The sequence below is a fragment of the Zosterops lateralis genome (assembly GCF_965231275.1).
Source record: "Zosterops lateralis genome assembly, chromosome: 18".
Lineage (NCBI taxonomy): Eukaryota > Metazoa > Chordata > Aves > Passeriformes > Zosteropidae > Zosterops > Zosterops lateralis.
Window position 1 is genome coordinate 8,963,138 of NC_139778.1, and position 21,900 is coordinate 8,985,037.

The 21,900-nt window shown below is 46.8% G+C and overlaps 1 protein-coding gene across 1 annotated transcript; it reads right to left on the reverse strand.

Annotated features, from left to right (window-relative positions):
• Positions 1–4,926: 4,926 nt before the first annotated feature.
• CACNG1 (calcium voltage-gated channel auxiliary subunit gamma 1) lies at positions 4,927–14,878 on the reverse strand. Its single transcript, XM_083874579.1, has 4 exons — positions 14,436–14,878; positions 8,908–8,982; positions 6,663–6,800; positions 4,927–5,944 (listed from the first exon to the last, which is right to left on the reverse strand). Exons 1-4 carry the CDS (start codon positions 14,674–14,676, stop codon positions 5,718–5,720), a joined length of 681 nt encoding a protein of 226 aa, XP_083730705.1. The 5' UTR covers positions 14,677–14,878; the 3' UTR covers positions 4,927–5,717.
• Between the last annotated feature and the right edge of the window lie 7,022 nt (positions 14,879–21,900).

Consider the following 21,900-nt stretch of genomic DNA (forward strand, 5'->3'; position numbering starts at 1 on the left):
GTCTCAGGTGTCTCAGCAGTGCCAGGCTCCTCAGAGCCCAGGGTGGGTTGTAAGGACCATTCCTCTCCATCCCCCTTTGTGCTCACAGGGCAGCTTTCAGTGTTTCCACAGGACAGCTCATAAATTGTTGTTTTGCATAAAGCTGGCGGGTTACAGCCAAGGCCCCAGTGTCCATATTTTCTCCTGGAGGTTGTCATCTAATCCAGTTTGTCCTGGGTTTTTAATTGTGTGGGCTGTGGTGTTGCTGGCCCTTTGCAGGATGTGAGTCCTGCCACTGACTGCGAACCCTGTGAGTGCCGTTCCCTACTTTGATTAATTAATGTTTTGTTCCCAGATTTGTCAAGTTCAGCTGGTTTTTTTGCAGAGATTGTGCTCTATAAGCAATTCTTTTGCTCTGTATGTAGTACCTCAGTGCTATAAGTAGCACCAAGAGCAGCGTTTGACCACTCCAAATTTTCTTTTTAGACTGAGCTTGGGCATATCAGAACCTGCACATTTCCAGGGCAGTGAGCCCATGATGCTTCATGCTCTGTCCATATCATCCTTCAACTCATTTGTTTTGTTAGTTTTTTAAAGGTTCTAGTTTTCCTAGAAAAACTGCAGACAATTAACTTGTCAAGACAGATGGTGATGATCTATGGTGCCTATAAAAATTTGCACATCGTATTCCTTGACATGAAATATGGGCTATTTCTGTTGGTGTAGCAATACTTGCACCAGTCTCTTTGTGCTGGCTGTGTCAGGGAGCAAGGGCTGAATCCTTCTAAATTCGTTTTTTTCTCCCATTCAAGAGAAGTAAAAGGATTTGCAGCAGCAGCAATGGAAATGTCAGTTCGGTGTGGGGGTTTTTTGGCAACTTCAGCTGAGAAATGTTGAGGAGTTTTTACCTCATTAAGGATTAATAGATGCTTCTGACAAATTACAGAATGCTTGGCGACATGAATTATCCAAGACTGGTTAAAAGATGTTGTCAGTCCCTTTTTCAGAAGACTTGCCTTCCTGCTGGAGGGTAAATACCTCAACAAGACCAGCTGTGAGGCCACTGAGGTGCTCCCAGTGAGACTGGTGATACTGGGCATGAAGCTGAGCCGCAGCCTTGCCAAGCAGAATTGTGCTGCTGTTTCTGTTACACAGAAAATAGCCCAGAAATTCGAGTTTATTCTCTGCTCTGCATTTCTTTGACGAAAGCAGCAAAGCAGCTCAGTGTCTGATGCAGAGTGGGCATGTGTGATGTCTGCATGCCTTGAATTATGTTCAATAGCTACAGTGGAGCCTGAGCATCAATCAAGTGTGACAAAGCAATGACAATCTCATCCTCTGCTTCAGTCAAAACAAAGTTGTGACACTCTTTTCTTGTCCCTTGGTGACAATGGAAAGGGGAAATAATTGGAATGGATGCTTTTAGAGCAGGTCCCACTGCTGTGTGTGTTTTATAGTACAGAGCAGCCTAATACCCCTGTAGTTAAGTTATAAAGTGATGCAGTGTTCCAAGGGGCACTGTCCCACTGTGAGCAGTGGAAGATCATTTTAAATTAAGTTTAGGCTGAGGTTTATTCTCTTAACAGTTTCTGCCCATGGTCACGTTCCTGCTATGTGACTGCAGTTCTGGATGGAGCCCAGAGGCTCTGTGTAAATCCTCAGGGCCCTCCCCAGGGCTGGCAGTGCTGCGAACTTCTCCTGGCTCCTGTATCAGGTGTATTCCTCAAGAGCTCTCAGGCCCAGGTGAGAAAGTATCCCTCTGCAGGAGGGCCAGGGTCATTGTAGGGGGAAAAAAATCCCCAGATCTTTAGGACTTTCTGGAAATCATTTCCACAGCTTTTAGAGTGAGGAGAAAAAGGTGATGGTCACAAGGAAGTCACAGAGTGGAAAGGGATCAGTGAAAAAAACAGATTAGTAAATACCTGTGCTTTTGTAAAATACATCAGGTTGATCAAACACCTGAGCATCCTGCACTGGTGCTGGCTCTCTCTAGGTTTGGACTAAAGGAGAAATAGTGGTGTGTGCCAGGATTTCTGGGTGAAATCCTCTCTCATGGACCCATCTGTGCTGCCTTGTGTGCTGAGCTCTTCTCCCCCCACCCGCTGGTGCTGGGCTGTGCCTGCAGAACCTCGTTGCAGATGAAGGGTGTTCAAGAGCTCAGCTTGCTGCTAAACAGGCAGTTTTCTTCTTCAGGGTTGCTTGTCTGACACCTTTTCTGCACATTAAATTCACACAGCACAGCATTTAAAAACAAGGGAAGCAGATTCTCTCCACGCCTTACAGCAAATCTTACATAAACAAAACCCTTCACGTCTTCTGTTGCGTTGACTGTGATTTCACACTTGGGCTTTGGCAGACTGGAGCAGCCCAGATCTCAGCACTGTGGCTTGGGCAGTGCCCCTGGGGCACCTCTCTTTGTCTGAGGAGGGGACAGGCACTGGTGTAGGGTTAGAGAGTGGCAAATGCCCCAGGGGCCCATGGCTGAAGGTGTCTGTGGGTCTGGGAGTGGCAGGGCACACGCTCAGGATTTCATGGTGGCTGGTGGTTGTTCCTTGTTCTGCAAATTGATTTGCCTCTCCCTCTCTCTCTGGTGCTTGTTTCCCACTCAGTTCTTTGGCTGTGTCCCAAACCCAGGAGTGCTCCTGTTGGGTGTGTAGCAGCCAGGTTCCCATCCCTGTTTGGCTCTGGTGACTCCCTGCTGGTGAGCACATTTCCTTCACATTTTCATGGTACATTCCTGAGCTTCTGGTGGCTCTTCCCTGCTGTTTGCTCAGCTGAGAGAATGAAACCTGAAACTGGTTACAGCTCCCCCCTCCAACATTATATTCCTTTCCCTTTATGAAGGCCAATTACTTTTATTAACTCTCTTAAAACACATTATCAGCTCTGGCAGAACAAACCTGCTGCAGGAGCAGAGCCCTTCCCACCGTGAATACCAATGGCTGATTTAATGGACAGGTCCCTCTTCAGCAGGTTCTTAATATCTGGAAGAAGAAAATGAAGTTATCCACGTGCTTCTCAGTCTGGCAGGGAATGATCACAAAGCCTCAGCCTGGAGCAGAAAGAGAATAAAACTCAGTGAGACTTAAGGGCTTTAGGAGGCATCTGGCTGAGCTGCCTGAGCTCTGGCTGTGGGTGGAGGATCTCAATGCTGTGAGCTGTGTGTTTTCCCTGCCTCGTGAGTAAAGTGATCCCAGAGAGGCTGTAAAACCTTGGATCCAGGCCAAAGCCCAGCACTCACCAGGAATCTTTCCAGTGCCCTCACTGGGGCTTGGATGAGGTGGATCAGGGGTGTGCAGGAGATGGGTGAGACCTTGCAGGGTGTGTTTATCTGAAATGTGCACGTCCTGCTCTTGAATATCCAGAAGGGGACTAAGCAGCATCTTGGCTGGGAAAAACGTTGGCCCATCAGGATAAGAACCCACCTAGAAATTACTTTGTTCCAGCAGAGGCATTGAAAGAGAGGGATGACACTTTAGGACAGGTGTGGATGGGTGAAGGGCTTCCCAGGGCCACTGTGCCACTGCTCTGTGTGGGGTGACAAACTCAGACTGTCCCCAGACTTTGCTTATCTCAGCCCATGGCATGTCCAAGATGATGGTGATGATGATGATGATGGCTGAGCTGGGAATGCTGTTGTTCCTGCCAGATGTCTGTTCAGTTTAATCTTTGCTGTGTAGGTTTGGATGTCCCAACCCAGGGTCAGCCACCCCGGTGGTCACACTGACTACTTCCCTTTCTGTTGTTGCATGTAAAGGTTCTCCCTAGAAACTAGCCTCTGTTTTCCTGAACAATGAAAATGCAAATTCAGGATGTCAGCTCTGTACCCAAAAATAAGATTTCAAAACCATTTAGCATTTCAGAGTGGTTGTGTGACAACGTGAAGACTTGCAGTTGTCTCTCATGATGAGAGACAGGCAGAGCTCCTCAGCTCACACTCAGATCTGAGCTCCAGTGACTGCTTCATCCCAAAACTTTATAATATATGTGTTATTTGTAGTGCTTTTCAACTTCAAAGAGCTTGGAAAACATTAATGCAACTTCACAAAAGGCTTCTGTTCTCGCTGCCACTCTGCTGATGGGGAAAATGGAGATGAGCCTGAGTCTGGCTGGGGCTGCTGGGGCTGAGCCCACCCCGACGGCGGGGCTGAGAGCAGCCCCTCGAGCCAGCTCTCAATTGCTGGGGAATTTCTCCAAGTGTTTGAACATGCCATGATTTCAGACCTCTTCAAATTGACCAGAGATTTTTCTGTTAGGAATTCTGGCTTTCTTTAGTGCTGTGAACAGCTAAATACAGAGGGAAGAGCACTTCAGTTCCCCTTTCTCCTGATTTTTAAATTACTGGGTGAAAAGAGTACACTGTAAGCCACGTTCTTTTTCCAGCCTGGGGGGAAAATGCTGAGCGGATTTTGAAAACTGAACCGTAAAAAACCAAAAAGACAAAAGAAGAAACACCCCACCTCTTGGTACTGTGGGACCATGAGGGTGAAAAGGGCTTGGCTGGAGGGGCTGGGTGAGCGTGTGGGGCTGGGGGATCCCCAGTGCTGCTGATGGTTGGATTGGGGAACCCCCAGCCCCCAAAGTGCTTCAGGCAGCTGTGGCAGAGCCCTGCAGGCTCTCAGCAGCAAAGCAGTGCCTGCAGCATCCCCCAGCACTGCCTGGGCTCTGTGATTCTGCAGGAGCAGCAGCAGCAGGGTGTTCTCAGGGCTGCCTCTCCCAGCCCTTCCAGACAGAATCCTTTCCCTCTCACCAGCTGCTTTGAAGGATTTTTCCTGAGCTATAGCTTTGTGTACACACGTGCAGTGAGCAGAGCAAGGGTGCTGTTAAAAATCCCACTCACAAATGGAACAAACGAGAGCTCCGTGCAGCAAACACCAGCCAGCATTGCTGTGTTGTCGTGGACCTGGCAGAAGCTGATGGGCCAAGTGATTCATCCATCAAAATAATTTTCCAGAAGATCATGCTACCGGAAGATTATGCTTTTTATTCAAGGAAAATATCACTCTTCGTGTTTAGTACTTCTTGGCTTCGCCACTGGAGTTTAAGCAAAACACAAGACTCTGTTTTGTGGGGTTTTACGCTTGATTGGAAAGAATGGAACTACAGGGTGTACATTTGGAGGGGGGATTTTTATGCCAATGCCACGCAAAGTTCTGTTTTGTTTTTTATCAAATGTTAACATTTTAATAGAAGAGCATAAGGATCTCCAACTTACCCTGGGGAAACAAGCTGACCCTTCTGAGGGAAGGAGAGGAGTGTGGCATAAATGGGGACACTGAGTCCCCAGAGTCTCTCTCTGACCAAGTGAGGTATAAAAGCCTGATATCCCTCATGGATCTATCCCCAGGGTGATAGATCCACCAAAGCTCTTCTCCCTAACAAAGCTGTCTCCTCTGGGCCTGAGCTGTGTCAGACACAGATTTCCCCTCAACTGCATCAGAACAGGGCAGCCCCAAATTGGCACAGAGCAGTGCCATTCACACTCACCCACAATGGTGTTGAGTGGTGTTTCTGCTTTCTTAAAAAACAAAAAAGAAAGAAAAGAATCAAAAAAGAGAGAAAAAAGGAAATGAAAAAAAAGAGGAAAAGAGAAAGCAACAATTGCAATCGAACACGCCTTGGTTCAGTAATGACTCACGATGGAGAGAGAGCACATTGTGTGGTGAGACCCAGACATTTTAAAAAATACAAATCTTTTCCGAACACTGTGTGGATATTTTTGGTGGGCGCAGGGCACCTCAGTGCTCGGGTTCTGCATCCATGCAGGTCTCCCAGGGGTTCTGGGGGAAGCGAGGCAGGGCGATGAGGAGGAGGGCGATGCCGCAGACGAAGAGCAGCACGAAGGAGGCGCAGGCACAGGCGAAGGACCAGGAGTAACTGTACTTGATCCAGGCTGTCTCCTTGCTGTCAATCATCCTCTTCACGGATTGTCTCATGACTTCAACAGAGATGATGATGCAGAGACCTGAAGGAAGATAGGAGCAGTGGGTTGAATAACCAGCTGTCAATTTTTCATCCTTAATTAACCGCCTCATCTGTTGTTTTGCATACAGGAACTGCAGTGAGATTCACAGGTGAGTCACTGACTTCAGTGTTTGAAGGAGCCAGTGCTCAGAACTGCCAGGAGCTCTGCCATAACTGAGGTCAGCCACTGACTTGTTGACTTATCTTTTAGGCAGGCTTGGATGGGAAATTCAAAGTGCAGGAGGAAAATTGCATTCCCTGGGGAATTTTCTCAGAGGCTGAGGACGATTTTATATTGAGGTGACAATTTGCACCTCTGTCTTGTGCTCATTGTGGCATGTCAGAGTATTCCTGGCTCATGTACAAGTGCAGTCTTCATGTGTTTGGGAGACAGGTGTGTATTTTGGACCTGGATCAGCCATTTTGTTGGTTTGAAACCTAATAAATGAGATAGATTATTGTGTGTCCCTGGCTCAGACTGGGACTGACAGTGAATATACTGGAAGGAGTGATTATACTTTTAAAGGGGGTTGGAGAAAACACAGACCAGCTGCTGAACAGGACCCTCTCACACCACACAGGGACCTGTAGCCTGTGACCAGGAAGAAAATGCTTTCAGGTCATTTTTAGAAGTGTCTCTGTCCCCTTGGGATCTACCTTAAGTTTCTCTGTGATGACCCATGAACCAAGTGCAGAAATGTGAGCAGCCCTCCTCGTACCTGCAAAGGTATAGAACATGGATGCTGGTTTCAGCAGGTAATCCCTCTTCTTCCTGAAGGACAGGAGGACACAGATTGTCCCGATGATGGCAAAGCCAACGCTGAAGATGGCAATGGCTGCAGCCGAAATGCTGTATTCTGCCAAAGGGAAAAAAACCCCACCAAAAATGACATATGTGCACATTTTGAGCCCACTGCCATCAGCTGTGGGGACGTTGCAGTAGCTCACTCTGAGAAATATGTGCAGCCCTGACGCCAGGGTGAGGTGGCTTTGGTGAATTATTTCCCTTAAGTGAAAATGGGGGCAAGTATTGGCCATGTATCTTTTGAATGTGAAGGGTATAAAAGCAGAGCAGGAAGGGGAAATTCTTTCTGAACACCTCCTGAGACAGCCCAGGGCACCTTTGCTCATCAGCCCCCTTTATGAGGCTGCTGGGCCTCTGGGGTGGAGCTGCTTTGGCTCTACCATGGAAATGTTATTGCCAAAGCCTCGCTGGGCTCCATCCCTTCCATCACCCCACACTCTGCTCCCAGGGTACATAGACAGCTCTCGGCTACTTTTATTCCCTGCTTTCTGCAGAGCCCTGGTGCACGCTGCTGGTGCTGTCCCAGTGCAGGGAGAGCCGAGTGCTCTGTGGGCTCACCCCTCAAGTGGGCACAGCAGGCTGGGGTGGAGAGTTTGCACGGCTCAGATTTATTCCTTTGCCTTCACAACTGTGATTTCCAGCTCTGTGAAAACCCAGCTTCTTCGGGGCATGGGATTAAACCATCCTCAAAAGTCCTGGTTTTTGCTAAACCATGTGTTGGACACTTCCCCCAGCCCAGCACTGCTCAGTGCCTGGTTGGAGGGGGAGAGTTGCTAATTGAGTAATTCAGGCCTTCATTTGCATGTTGTGTTCATTTTCAGATTAGTTTAATATTTAACACATGTAGCCATGCATGAACATCACAGTGCCTGATGATATTTGCCTTTCAAGCCATTAAAAAAAAAATATCTCCCAGGCAAAATCATGAAGAATTTTTTTGCCTATTACTAATTAGCTCCCATCCAAATGAGCTATTTCTGCGAAGGGGAACAGCAGATCACTCTTTGTTCTCACTGCTTTTCATATCACTGTTTTATTATCATTTTCTAAATGTTTCTCTTTTCTCTGTGCTGGAACTGCCTGAAAGTGTTTGTTTCATTGTAAAATCTTTTGCTGGGCTTAAGATTTTCTTTTTGCCCCAAAGAAAAGAAGTTCTTCCTGATTTTTTTTTTCCCCTGAAGAAGAAATTCTTCCTGATTTTTCTCTGCATGCCCTGAAGGCATTGGGTGCATTTTGAAGATCAGGTGGCTGGATCAGATACAGCAGATAAGAGAGCAAAAGCAGGTGTCTCAGATCTATATCCTTTTCTATCCAGTTAAAAATCCTGTCTCTCCTGTCTTAGGAAGCCACTTTTTTAGGGAACCCCTTCAGGGTTTTCCACCAATTGCAATTTCCACTAGAAGCAAAGCAGATTAATATATGTAATGTATCCAATGGCTCACATTTTCAACAGTAAATCTCTTGTGTTGCAAACTATGAAGGAGTTTGTCCCTAAAGAGAGAATGAGAAAGAGAGGAGCATGTTAGAGGAGTCCTCAAAATACTTGGACTCATAAAAAATGTGAAATTTGTCCATGACAGACAATTTTGCTGTAAACACTGACAGTTCATGTCTTTGTAGGATCCCTGTTCCCTCCATTCATCGATCGCTCTATTTTTTACATGACTTTCATATAAAATCAATATGAAGCATAAAATTCCTAATGGTCTTCAGAGAGACTCTGCACTTCTTTTCAGGGTCAAGACTCTGCTTGGGGTATGATTTATTAATTTAGGTTTTATTAATATCTTCCCCTTCAATGGCAAAGGCTGAGTGTCACGGATAGTGCCAATATTGTAAAGTCATTTTTATGCTGGAAGGACTTTTTGCAGTTTTCCTGGGTATTGACATTGTTATATATTTGTGGGACAACTTATGTAAAATCATGTTTATTGGTGTGATCATATATAAAAATAATTGTCCCCAGGAGCTGGGATTTTACCTTGTCCAGGGCATTTTCCACATTTTTCCCAGCTAATGGTGCCTGTTAGAAATTCTGCTGCTTTCAGGGGAACCAGGGCTGAACCCTCATTTTGGGGATCCCTTTCCATTAGTTCTTGTGTTCCCATCACTTCAAACAAAAATAAGAAAACATTCTTTTGGAATATTTTCATTCTTACCTTTCTGGGTGGTTACTTCAAATATCTCCGAGGTCTCTCCTGGAGTGAAGTGCTTGAAGTAGGAGCAGTTGTGGTCTGAAAGAGAAAATTCAATTCTGTGCTCTTGGAAGCCTCTGATAAAATGTAGCAAAACTGAATTAGGTTTTTATTGATGTAGCAAACTTGCAGTGGTTTTGAGGCTCCCTACCCTTGGTGATACCCAGGAACTGGAGTGGGATCTGATTTCCTTGGGAGCAGGTGAGGACACTGAGCTCCAGCACAGACCAGGCTGAAGCCCCTGTGATACCTTTTGTATCCCTCTCAGAGCTGATTGCTCTTCTGTTTAAAATCTGAATTACAGATGATTTTTCTCATTCTGTCTTTGGCCATCACACATTTGTGCCTCTCAGTGTTGCAGCATTTCCTGGGGATGGTACCTGGGGTGCCCACAGCTGAGCTGGCAGCTCCCTTCCCTCACCAGCCCACCCACAGGGGCATCACCCCATGGGGCTGTGGTGACCTTGGAATGCAAACAGGGAGGATGGAGTGTCTTCATCCACCTTTCCCTCCTGGCTCTTCCCTTCTGCAGCTCACAGATCCCTGTGTGCCAGTGGGGAGGTTTTGCTGAATGCAGGAGGTTTGCTGATCTGGGGGTCCCAGAGATGAGGTTGCTGCAGTGCAGCAAAGCGCATGGTTACTAAAATAGGGATGCTTAGAGCTTTTTTTATTTTTTTTTTTGGCTGTCAGTAAAAAAGAACAAAGCAAAAAAAGACCAAAGCTTTTTGAAGCCCAAGCAGTTGCCCAGGGAAGAGAAGGCTGGCTGAGCCAAGGGCAAAGAGGATCTCATGCCCATGCTGGGTTTTATCTGAGTTTGATCCCATCAGAGCAGCCTGTTAGGTTAATTTGATAAGACAGCAGAAGTTACATAGAGGGAACTTTATGAAGTTCCTCTGTCTGGACTTCACATGAGCACAGGTATGGGGGGTTTGTAGTGGGGCTGAGAAGCCAGCAGGGATCAGGACTGTGGGGCAGGGGGATATGGGGAGGAGGAGAGTTGTTAGCTGAGTCTCTCGATGGCCACAATCCTTTTTGCTCCTCAGCCTGGCCAGGGTGAGCCAGGGGAGCAATGTCACTGCTGTCACTGCTCCCAGCAGGCACACAGGACACCTCCAGCCTCGGCCTCCCAGCGGGATGGGGAGGGTCTGCTGAGGACCTGCTGACTCGGAGCTTTGGCAGCAGCAGGCTAAGGGTGGAGGGTGTTCTTGCTATTTATAACTGATTTAATTGAGGCTTTGAAGGGGTGTGGAGCACAGTTGCTCACCAGGAATTTGGCTGGAAGGGTGCACTGGTGGAGACATACTGAGCAGAGTCAGCCCCGACTGCGCCAAGCTGGGCTGGGGGGGACACACTCAGCACCCACCCAGCACCCCTGGGGCACTCAAGGGGCCCAGGAAACAGAGCCAGGGCTGCCTGAAACACAAAAATAGAGACATCTCTTCTGCTGAATAAAGGAACTAGCACCAGCTTCCAGAATATGCAGGGAAGAAGCTGGGGAGAATTGTGGCCCTCTCCACAATCCAGGCTGGGACAGGCTGCTCCAGAACAAGGTGAAGCCTGAGCCAGGTCAGGACCATGCTGTGGGTTTCTGCCTGTGAGCATTTCAGAGGTTCCTTACATGCATTAATTCCTCTGGCAGAAGATCCCTGTGTTCTACCTGTTGGTTTTTGTGTGTTTTTTTCTGTCGTATAAATGGTGGCTGCTGGAGTTAGTGACTCAGGGAGGATTTATTTTCCCTCTCCCAGGAGACAGGTAATTGCAAAGCAGCGTTTTTGGGCCTGTTAGGGGAAGATTCCTTCGAGACACTCTTATCTACTTAAGTTTATAAGCTGACTTTTATTTCATCTGCAGATTCTCCTTGCTGGAGATGAGGTTAATGTTTAGCTCTGGCATCTCCTGACCTGTTCTTTATTATCCTTGCAAATTACTGAAAGAAATACATTTGATCTCAGCCCTCTGTGACTCTAATTGTGAATTTTGAGCCTCCAAGCAGTGGTTGTGTGCCTTCACCAACTCAGTGGTGGCTGAGGCTGGGCATTGTGTCTGGGACACTTTATTTTGGGATTGTTTGGTTTAGCTTTAATTCTCTAAAAAGCTTCAACTCAAAGGAGTCCTCTGGCATCCAGTACAAAGGTGGAGGGATCCAGGCTTGGTGTGGTGGGAGCACAGCACATCTCTGTGTCCACTGCAGGGAAACCAAACCAGTCCAGTCCACCCTCCATCCTCATGAACCTTTCAGAGGTGGGTTTGTCTGCAGGAGATGGAGCTGCCTCTGTCCCTTGTGGCCCTTAGCAAAGCTCTGGTGTGTGATAAAAGGTCATCACACAAGGAGTTTGCTGGTTTTGGAAAATGCACTTGTTTTGGGAAAATATAACTAGATTTGTTCTGGTGGAATGCTGAATTGTTCTCAGTTTTAAGATGCTCCCATGCTCTGTTGAGCTGGGGATATCTGTTTCAACAAGTCTTTTATTCAGCAGGACTGAGGCACTGCAAGGACTCTGGTGCCATCATGAATAAGAGAAAAGTCCATTTATGTAACAGCGCATTTACATAACAGATTTGATTTACACTGGGGGTGATAATGGATGAACACTGTGGCAATCTTTGATTCTCTCCACCCCAATTTCATTATCTCTGCCACCAGGTCACCCCAGTGTGCTGATGGGACAGTCCAGGGGCTCTGTGGCTGCATGAACTTCAGGATTGTAACATGGTTTATCACAGAGTGTCCTGACCCCTCCAAGACACCCCCTCAGAGCCTTCCTGCTCCCTGCCCTTCACTCCTGGATGCAGAAGTGCAACCCACTGAACTCTGGCTGAACCTTGAGCTGCAGTTTGGAGACTTTGAGGGGGAAAGAAAGGCAGGAAGGACCATGAGGTGTTTGGGCCATGAAGAGTTTTGGGTGGCAGCATTGGAGTGACAGGCTGGGAAAGGGCTGGAGCTCACCTTGTCCTGGAACCTGAGATGGACAGAGCATGGGGGAGTTCTGGCAGGGTGGATGGTCAGAAAATCCTGGGGTTTAGTGTGGGGTTTCCACTTGTGATGAGTTTGGGAACAGGACCTTAGAGGAGGTGTTAAGGTGAGGGCTGAGCCATGGAGGGGCCTTGGGCTCTGACCTGGCCAACGAGGCCTTTGACACACACAGAATTTTGGAGATGGTCTGTCCAGGCAGTTTAATTTCTCACCTGCCTTGCAGGGTGAGCCTCCTGTAACCCAGAACAGACAGCCCTGCTGACAACCCATTTGCTGGAGCACTTCTCCTCTCCAGTTGTCTGCACTCAGTTTCCTGTATTTACAAGGACCTGTTGAAGCTGTTGAACATCCCAGACCACAGGAGCCACTTTTCAGAACAGCAGCAGCACTGGAGTTACAGGCAGTGACTCTGAACTCTGATTACAGCTGGTGGTAAAATGCCCTGGTGCTCACTGACCACAGTTAAAAATGTCTCAGTATTAATCTGAATTTGCCTGGTTTTAACAACCATCTCCCTGATCTTTTTATTTGTTACAGCAGGATGCTGAACCCTTTTCAATTTGTCAACACCCTCGGATGGGTGCTGTAAAATTTTAAAGCTCTGCCTAAATCACAGCCCTGCTTTGTGGACTGCTAGCCAAGTCATCCTCCCCACTCTGCACTGTGCTGAGCTCAAAACCTAATAAATAACGTTAATCATGCCATCCATTTCCTCCACAGGGAGTGACTGGTAAATGGTTATTAATTCAGTGATAAATTCTGATGCCTCTTTCCCAGTCCTGGCAGTAATGTCTGGTTATATCTCATGATTTTCAGGAAAAGCAGCGCCTGCATCTGCTCTTTTACTGCACGTTTGTTCATTCACATTTTCTCGACTGCTGCAGGTTTCACAACCCTGGTGTTTCCCTGCCGACATCCCTTTCCCAGAAGTGTGAAATCAATCTAACAGGAGCCGTGCGGCCACAGCCTCACTCAGCAGCCCCGGGGCTCTGCTCCCCTCCCCTTGCTCTGCTCCTTTCCCGCCTCAAACAGGAATGAAGGCATTAACGTTATAATTCAGGTGCAAACTTCACCCTTTGGAACGTGATTGTGACGCAGGCTGTCATCCCAATCCCCAAACGTCTGTAAAAACTGGATGAAGCAGCTCTGGTGTGTGGGGGACAGTCCAGCCCCTCCATAATTCCCGGTTATTCTGTGCCTGGCGGAATGCGGCGCTGGGATGTGATTCAACGTCTGTGCCAGCACATGCTGATGTCTGTCAAAGATAGTGGCTGCTTTCCTGTGCCCTGCCTGCGAATCTGCTTTGTGCAGACAGCTGGATATTTATGAGTTTTATATTTACCCCACGGTCGTGCAGTTTTGCTGTTTATCCACCAATTCCTATTGTTTCTCCTTTTGTGGGAGTTCTCTGTGCGTGGGGGAAGGCAGGAAAACGTCCCTGGGCATGTAAGTACCTTCCTGAGAGACATTAAGCATATGGATGACACACTCCCAAGTTTGGTTAGAGGCAGATCCACACGCTGAGGCTCAGCTCCTCTCTCCACAACATGTAATTTGGCCGAAGAGATAAAGAATTGCAGTAATGCAGGCAATATACAGTCAGCCCGAGCAAGGAGATTTTTCACAGGAAATTTTCAAATATGTGTTAACATATATTTCATTTCAAGCAGTGAGTCTAACACGAAGGCAATCCTGTTATTTCTGTTCTGGAAAGCATCCAATACCCTATAAGCCTTCTAAAAAAGCAGCGTGGCTCAGTCACAGAGGGAGTGTATTAGTGCAAACGGCACGGATGTTGCTGACTTGGCAATCAGCAAAAAACATAATGAGCTCCTTTAACCATGGGAATGGAGCAGCCTTCCCGGAAAGCTGCTGGGCCCACTGCCCTCCCCATCGATTGAACTGGAGGTGGAGACGTGTGTGGGAGCAGGTGCCTCTGGTGAGAGGTGAGGAGGCTCCCAAGTCCTTGAGAAATTGATTCAAACTCCGTTTATGACTCTTTTTTTTCTGGAAGTTGACAAACCATCCTGCCCTGAGGAATGGCTTTTACTGGAACAGCTCAGAGATAAGCCAGTGCCCACCATGGATGGGTTGTTCCACTGGAAATCCTAAACATCCAGTTGGATTTGGTGGACCCATAAATCCTGTCTCTTGCCTGCTGCTATCAATGTGCCTGTAGGACCCTTGGCTGGGGTCCAGCAAGATTCCCTCCATCCTGATCTCCCTTCGTGATTCTCACTGTGCCCAATCCTCCTCCCCTTCTCCCCGCCACTGTTGCTGCTGCACAGGAGACTCAAATACGGTCACAAACAGACCGAGGCAACACAGCAAAGCAACACCAGCAGGAGGGATGGCAACGACGTGTGTGTTTGTACACCAGCATGAAAACAGCCCCGTGCACCCCATCCCAGACCCAGTGCCTGTTTTCGTTCTGCCACGGGGGACATGGAACCTATTTTCCTTTGCCATGTCCTCCAACCTCGAGTCCTGGGGCTTTCTCCCGTGCACGCTCACGTACCTCCTGGCAGGCTGATGGGCCCACAGCTCCTCTCTTTGGCACCTTGCTCCTGCATGAAAATCCTCTTGGTGCAGAGCCTCCAGAGCCCGAAATGAGCGGCCTCGCAGGTGGTGGTGTTCTGCTCCAGGCTGGGGCTGAGCACGGCCCAGTGGTCAGTCACTACGGCTGCGAAGAGCAGCGAGATGCCCACCAGGATGACGGAGAACGTCAGCCTCACCTTCAGGGGTTTGCTCTCGTCCATGGCGCTGCGGGCTCCCGGCGGAGCGCGGTGGGGATTCCGCGAGGGCTCCTGGAGTCCTGGCGCATCTGAACGCCTGGAAATGTCAGCCCCGGGGCCTCGGGCAGCTGCTGGGCCGTGTCAGGAGGCTCCCAGTGCACAGCTCAGCTTTCGGCCCCGTCCCACCCGGGTTGTTTTGGATTCCCACGCCCGGCCGGGCAGGCGCTCGCTGCTGCGGCTGCAGCCGCCGCTTGTGCAGGCAGGGGCTGAGATCTCTTGGCTTGCAGCATGCCCAGAAATAGGCATTAATAAGATGATTAACTTTTCAGCGAGGTTATAAAAACATCTGTGTTTATAATAGTGCTGGGCCTGGGTTCAGACTGATCCTAAGCAGTTTAATAGCCCTCTCACCCCAGGCCTGAGGCTCACAGCAGCTCAGAGGTAGATGTGCCTCCAGAGCCCACAGCTGTGGCAGAGAGTGATAAAAAAAGCCAACTAGTTTATTTTATAATTTATTTTTATTATAGTTATTTTTATTCTAAGTTTTATTATAATAATTCTTAATTATCCTGAACTCTTCTGAGTAGCTGGGGAGTTTTGTGGGTTCTGGTTTTTTTTCAGGGTTTTTTTGTTTTGCCTTTTTTGTTGTTAGGTATTTTGTGTCTTCTCTTTTTTTCTTTTTCTAATGCAGTATCTCTCAAACACTTGTTTGCTTTCCTATCAACCAGGTTCCCCTCGATGCCTGCAGTAACTCCAGCAGCCACCCAACACATCCATTCCTTTCTCCAGAAATGAACTTCTCTTGCCTGAAGCCCAAATTGCTGGAGCTGGTCCAGCCTCTCCTTCCCTTTGATATTTCAGCTGATTGTAAAGCCAATTTGATGGTAATGTCAATGCAGAGGCCACTGTGGAGGTGACATTACAATTGTGATGTCAAACTGAGGAGGGTGACAGTACCTGAATGTTAAAAGAATGGTTAAAAAAATGCCAGTGGAAAGCTGCAAATATCATTGTGTCAAGATAATGTCAGAGTTACTCCAGTCCTGCTTTATTAACACCCCAGTTTGATGTCAAAATAAAGGTGCAGAGGTGTCAGCTCACGTTGATGAGGGTGATGTGGAGCAAGGAATTAAAGTGTAGGGAGGGCATGGGAAAGGGAGAGAAAATAAAGTGTGAGTTAAAAAATATCAGTCCAAAATAACTGTAATTGAAGTATGACTTAGAGGGGTTAACATAACTCTGCTTGATGTGTGAAAGGTATGGTTTAGACACTCCTGTGGAGCAGAGGGACTTGCGGGCACCCAGGATGGCACCTGGAGCCCCATTCTTGCTGGGATGTGGGAACTGTGGGCAGGAGTGAAGATACCTGGTGCAGAATTGGAGGACAAGGGACCAGGGAGCACAGGCACGTCCATGCTGGGGCTGGCAGAGATATTAGAGGCGTCCATTTAAACCAGAACCAAGAGTTGTCATGAAAGCAGAAAGGCCTAAAGGGAGCAGACTTTAAGGCAGAAAAGAAATGCATTAAAGATGTAATGCCTCTTCCTTTGAAGTAGACTCCTGTTGAATTTCACTAGATGTCAGTTGATCTCAGGAGCTGCATCTTGACTTCAAAATTCCTTGATGCTACAAACTCCACAGGTGGAGCAGAGGGAAGTGAATATGTGTTTGTAAATGGGCACAAAGTGAGGCTCTGGTTGCTGAGGCATCAAGTGCTAATGATCCTGCTTTAGACTAATTACAACCTACAAGGACTGCAGGGGTGGGAACTCATTAATTTTTTCCTCTGGTGTTGGTCTTTGTGCCTCTTCCAGTGTTGGCAAGAATCACACTTTTTGTTCTCATTTAGATCCTTCATTCTGGAGAAGTTCTGTGGGTTTGGCTTTGAGTTTCCTAATTTCCAAGAAATAACTGAAGTGAAATCAGAAGGGAATAATTAATCCTTCCCTAGTGCTGAGCGGAGCTGGGAGTGTGGACAGGCATTGATGAGCCCCAGCATGGGTAGCAGTGGCTTCCCAAGCTCACATTGCTGCAGTTGAGGTGAAACACTCTCCCCAGCCCCCAAAAATGACCTAGAGCTTCCAGCCCATGGGAAAAAAAAAGGGGGCTTGTGGGTTATTTGTGGGCATTTGGCAAATGCAGAGACAAAACGGATTTCTGGAGGAGCACAGGACTAAAGCAAACCCTGGAAGTTTTCTGCACATCCAGAAGACTGTGATACCTAATCCTCTGAGAATGGTTCCTGCAGCCTCCCTGTGTCAGCTGGTAAATATTCACATTTAAAAATCAATATCACATGAAATATAAACAGATTATTGATGAGGACCTGTTGGAAAGCAGGGAGGGTTGCAATTAGTTCCACTTTAGCAGCAGCGAGTGGGGGACACAATTCTGTTTTTCTTCTGGAGAAAAAGCCAGAGGAGGCGTCTGAAGCCCAACTACTGTGTTGTTTTTGTTTTTTTTTTTTTTCCCTGGCAGAGGTGGTGACTTGGCTCTGCTCCCCAGCACTTGCACTCTTCTGGATTTCTTTCAGACCAGCCTCAGCATTAGCCACAACCAGATTAACCTCACTCTGTGGTTCCCTGCTTCCAGAACAACATTCTGCAGAAGACCCTTCCCAGGTCAGAATAACACAGAGAGGGGGAGGCAGCACCTGCTCTGCTCTCAGCTCAAATGTGAGTTCAGCAAAGAGCTTTCCTCAGGCAGGGTCTCCTCAGTAATATTTGGGCTCCCCAGCCTGCATTGCCCCAGTGTGGTGAGACCACTGGGATTGGGGTTGGCCCTGCAAACCAGCACCCGGGAATGGCACCTGGGAGTGCCCTCCCAAAGCTCCCGGTTCCGGGGTGGAAATCATGGAACACAAGAGCTAAATGTGTGTGCTTTGGCTGGCTAGTTTATTTTCCAAAAGACTCCCACCCTGCTGTGTATAGCTGACCATCCCTGCTGCCCCTATGACTGACCCACAGCTCCCAAAACACCACTGGCTGTGGCGTGGGGAAAGCGATTCCCTGGCTCTGGGAGCAGGGCAGGGCTGAAAGCTGAGCTGGATTGCAGACACAGGCACAGCCTCTCCTTTCCCCTTTAGTTTCAGCACCGCTTGTGTCTCTTGGTTCTCTCATTCCAAGGAAATGCCACAAAATCCTCTTTTTCCCACTTTCCAAAGCTTATCTCTGCTTCCCCCCCTCCTCAAACATCAACACTTTTCCCCAACACCCTGTTTACAGCCACACATCCTGGGGTCACCATTTCCTCATGGACTTGCTCATAAATGTGGGGAAAACCTTTTATTTATTTCAGTCCAAGCAAAGCAGCTTCAGGCCTGAGCTTTAAATGGCTTCACTGCCTCGTGTCAGAAGCGTTTGAAGAGATGAATCCTCTGCCTCCCTCCAGACGTGCCAATTCATCAGGAGCCTGGGAGAGGTGGGTAGAGACAGGCAGCCAGTCCTCATCCTTGCAGACAGTCTGGAGGCTGAGGAACTGGGAGGTGAAGTTAAAAGAAGCATTTGAAGAGGAAATGCTGTCTGTGATTCGGGGATGGCTGGGGCTGGCTGGGAGTGGGGAGAGGCTGACCTGCCTTTGGCAGCGCCGCTCCCGCTGGGGTTTCATGGTGCTGATCACAGCAAGGCTGAGTGGAGCTGCAGCACTGGGGTCAGCCTTCCTCCAGGCAAAAAATGGGCAAGATCAGGGAGAGGAGGATGCTCCAGGTGAGTTCATAAGGAAGCTCAGAAGCTGGAGGAAAGCTCAGGCACTTCAGAACACACTGGGTTGTTTTCCCCGAGGGTGGTTTGCAGTAGCCTCTGGCCACCACACCAGGCTCAAACTGGGCACTGAGACCACAGTGTGTCTCATATGGGACAGGTTTAAGTTGGAAATGAGAAGGTTTTTCTTAATTTCCAACCAAATAACTGAAAAAACTGTGTAGATATCTTATCTTGGAGATTTTGTGGTCTATGGGACCGCAAGAATAATTTTATCTCCTCTGAAATACTGACTCACAGTAACATGGCCAGCTGTCATCAAATAGTGAAAAACATGAAAAAAATAAACAAAAAAATCTCAGCTCAGACAATTTGGAAATTAAAAATCTATATACCTTTCTCCACACAAAACCAAATACATTTAAAATGGTTTATTTAAAAAGTAAGGATTAAGTACATTATACATGGTTGTGATTATACCAGTAGAACTGAAGCACAGTGGAAATAACACTTTAGAACTGCAGACAGAAATGTAGCCTCAAGGGACATGATATATTAGCCCTTGTGGATATGTGATCCATACAGAGAGAAAAGGAAATAGAAAAATAGTTTATTGTAAGATGTATGGGCAGCTGAAGTGATTTCTCCTTCTACTCCTATTGTGTATGAGAAACGAGGAAGAGAGAGCTCATGGTATACCTGAAACTTTGTTTCTTGGAAAATCAAATCTGATCCAATAGCATTTTTTTTTTCTTTTTTTTTTTAGTTCTGCTGCTACAGTATGTTATATACCAAAAGACTGATTATTGTTAATGATACGGTTTTATGGTATCTGCAGACCTTGCTGGGAAATGGGGCTCATTTGTTCAATGCTGTCCAGGGAAACCAGAGAGATGTGGAAGAACAGATGAATTTTTTTAAACTATTACTGAGTGGTTTCAATGTCTGAGCACAATCTAACTCTGTTGAGATGGATCAACCATGGAGCAAGACAGTTCATGGGCAAGAATGCTGCAAATTTTTCAGTTTTGTCAGAATCAAAGTTTTTCATGGGAAAGGACTGAGGTTTTTTGTTTGTTTGATTTGTCTTTTGGGGTTTTTTACTGGAATTGTCAAATGGATTTTTTTTGCTTTTGGCTTTGGTTGAACAATTTGCTGCACTGCAACTTAACTGCTGAATTTTCAGCTGCAGCCCTTGCTGTCCTATAGGACAAAACTCTGGTCCCTGTTATCTCCCCATGACTTTGTTCCCTGTCCTGATCTCACGAGCATCTCATGATCCCTACTCCAGCTCCATTTCTTGAAGGTGCCTGCTGGAGAAGGAGGAGATGCTCCAGCTTGGACCAAAACAGGGCATCACTCCTGGAGAGCTGCTGGACCCAGCCCTGCCCTGGGCGAGGAGGCTCCGGCAAAGAACAACATCCCAAAACGCTCTGCAAGACTTTTATTTCCTGCCAAAAACACCTCACTTGCCTCTGCAGGTCTGAGCTGGGCTGAAGAAAAACCTTGGACTTAGTCTGGAATCAGATGGGGTGGTGTGAAGCACATTCACTGGAGAACGACAACGAGAAAGAACAAAACCCACGCGCGGAGCAAACCTCACACTGTCCACTTCCAGTTCAAGGTACATGAGTTTAGAGAAACAGCCTATATCTAACTCCTGGTTTGAAAAGGGAATGGTTTTTATTCTTAATTACAGTAAACACGGATGAGGACTTAGTTCTAACTATTAGTTTTTTTTAACACAGTGGGAAACAAATAGTTCTGGGAAATTGCACTTGAAAAATACATTGACTATAATTAGATGTAAATTAATTAGCACTTAGTATGACACACTAATGAGACAGAAGGTTGGTTTTTTTTTTTCATTGCAAACTTCTACTTCTATCATAGCTAATCAAAGTATTTTAATATTACGAAGTCTCAAAAAGTAGGAAATAATTTATTGTTTGAAAGCATAAAGATTCTTGTAAAAAAAACCTTTCATCAAGAACTTTAATAGTTTTAGAACCCTTTTATGTTGTCCTAGCCGAAAAGTAGGTAAAAAAGTTTTCTTTTCTGCCTCTGTTTGAATTTTTTTAAAAAGCTTGTGTAACATCTTTCTCCATAGTGTGTTGATACAGAAAGTAGCACAACATTTTCTACTTTTGAATCATTCCCATCGCTCCATTCGCTTTAGCTCTCAGAGTTCAGAGGTTTGAAAAAAGGATCCCAGTGGAGTTTTAACCTGAATGGAAACTCTTAATGAGCAGGGATGAAGGCTCCAACCCACCTCTGCCAAAATAACGAAGTGGCTGTGCCAGGCTGAGGGCCAGGCAGAGCTTAACAGTGACCAGGGGAAGACTCTCGCTTAAAACTGAGAATTGTGTCTTGGTTCTTGCAAGGAGAGAGGCTTGAGCAGGGTTTCTCTGAGGGGAGAGGGGGTTCAACTTCCTTTTTGGGATGTTAAGGCAGCTTCTCCAGGATTTCCCTGGAGGACTTGGTTCCAGTAGCTGAAAACCTCGTATCCAAACCACCACTGAGTCTCTGGCTCTGGAGCCATCATAGGATAAATTAAGACTGAAGAGGTTTTAACAGTTTGGTTGAGATCTCCCACTACCAGTGACCCAAACTTTTCAAATTATGGATTTTTTTCTTGTTACCACTTGTCTAATCTTCTTCTAGAAAAAAATTTCTGGGCAAAGATGATGGGGATATTCAAAGGAATCTACAGGAATTAGATGCTCCTCTCTCACTGCATCTAATTCATGTGAGGGGAATCGGGCACCTCATTCTCATATGGCTTGGTCGAGTGGTCACTAAAACCAGCATGAGTACTATTAAATTAAATTACCTTTGAGTCAGGCCCTCGAGCTTTGAGATCCAAGCCTAAGTGTAAAAACTGAAAGCAGGAATTTATAAGAAAAAAAAAATCAGACTCTTTTAGAAACATACAGAAGCAAAGGGTACAAATTAGTTCCCTCCTTTCATGGTGCATAGAGTTTGCTGTGGGCTCTCTGCACGTAAGTAGATGCATCATTACAAAATAAATTAAATTAGGTCGAACCACCATTTCCATCTAAAAGCAACTATACCTTGCACCATGCGGCACTTAATTCATAATAAAAAGAGTTTTAATAAATATCTCATAAACGGTGATTAATTTTTTTCTCTCTTTTTTTTTTCTTTTTGTTTCTCTTTTTTTTTTTTTTTCCTTTTTCTTTTTTGTTCTGTTTTAAAAAATACAAAGTTGTCATCTGCTCTGTTAACACTCGTCGCTCCCGTTGCCGCGGGAAGTTCTCGCTAGCCCGGGCACATTGGGTCCTCGTTGTTGCTTGGAGATCTCTGTTTGCAGTAGCTGTTTGTTGTTAGTGTGTTGCACTTGTGAAGCAGTAAAGGAAATCAGGAGCGGGGCTGCCCTGGCTCTGCCCCGCTCCCCGCCGCGCTCGGGGAAGTCTCCAGGGGCTCCTGACAGCCAGCACTCAGCACCTTGCCGGATCAGGCACTAGGGCTCGTCGAAATGAGAATTCAAGTTTTCTAAACATTAGGCAAGAAATGATGTTTTGCAAAT

What these genes read in the sequence shown, in the direction of transcription:
- CACNG1 (XM_083874579.1), bottom strand. Translation starts at nt 14,676, where the DNA reads ATGGACGAGAGCAAACCCCTGAAGGTGAGGCTGACGTTCTCCGTCATC. An exon ending in GCCCATCAGCCTGCCAGGAG is followed by an intron (nt 8,983 to 14,435) that starts GTACGTGAGCGT and finishes TTTCTCTTTCAG; the next exon opens with ACCACAACTGCTCCTACTTC. An exon ending in CATGTTCTATACCTTTGCAG is followed by an intron (nt 5,945 to 6,662) that starts GTACGAGGAGGG and finishes ATCTTCCTTCAG; the next exon opens with GTCTCTGCATCATCATCTCT.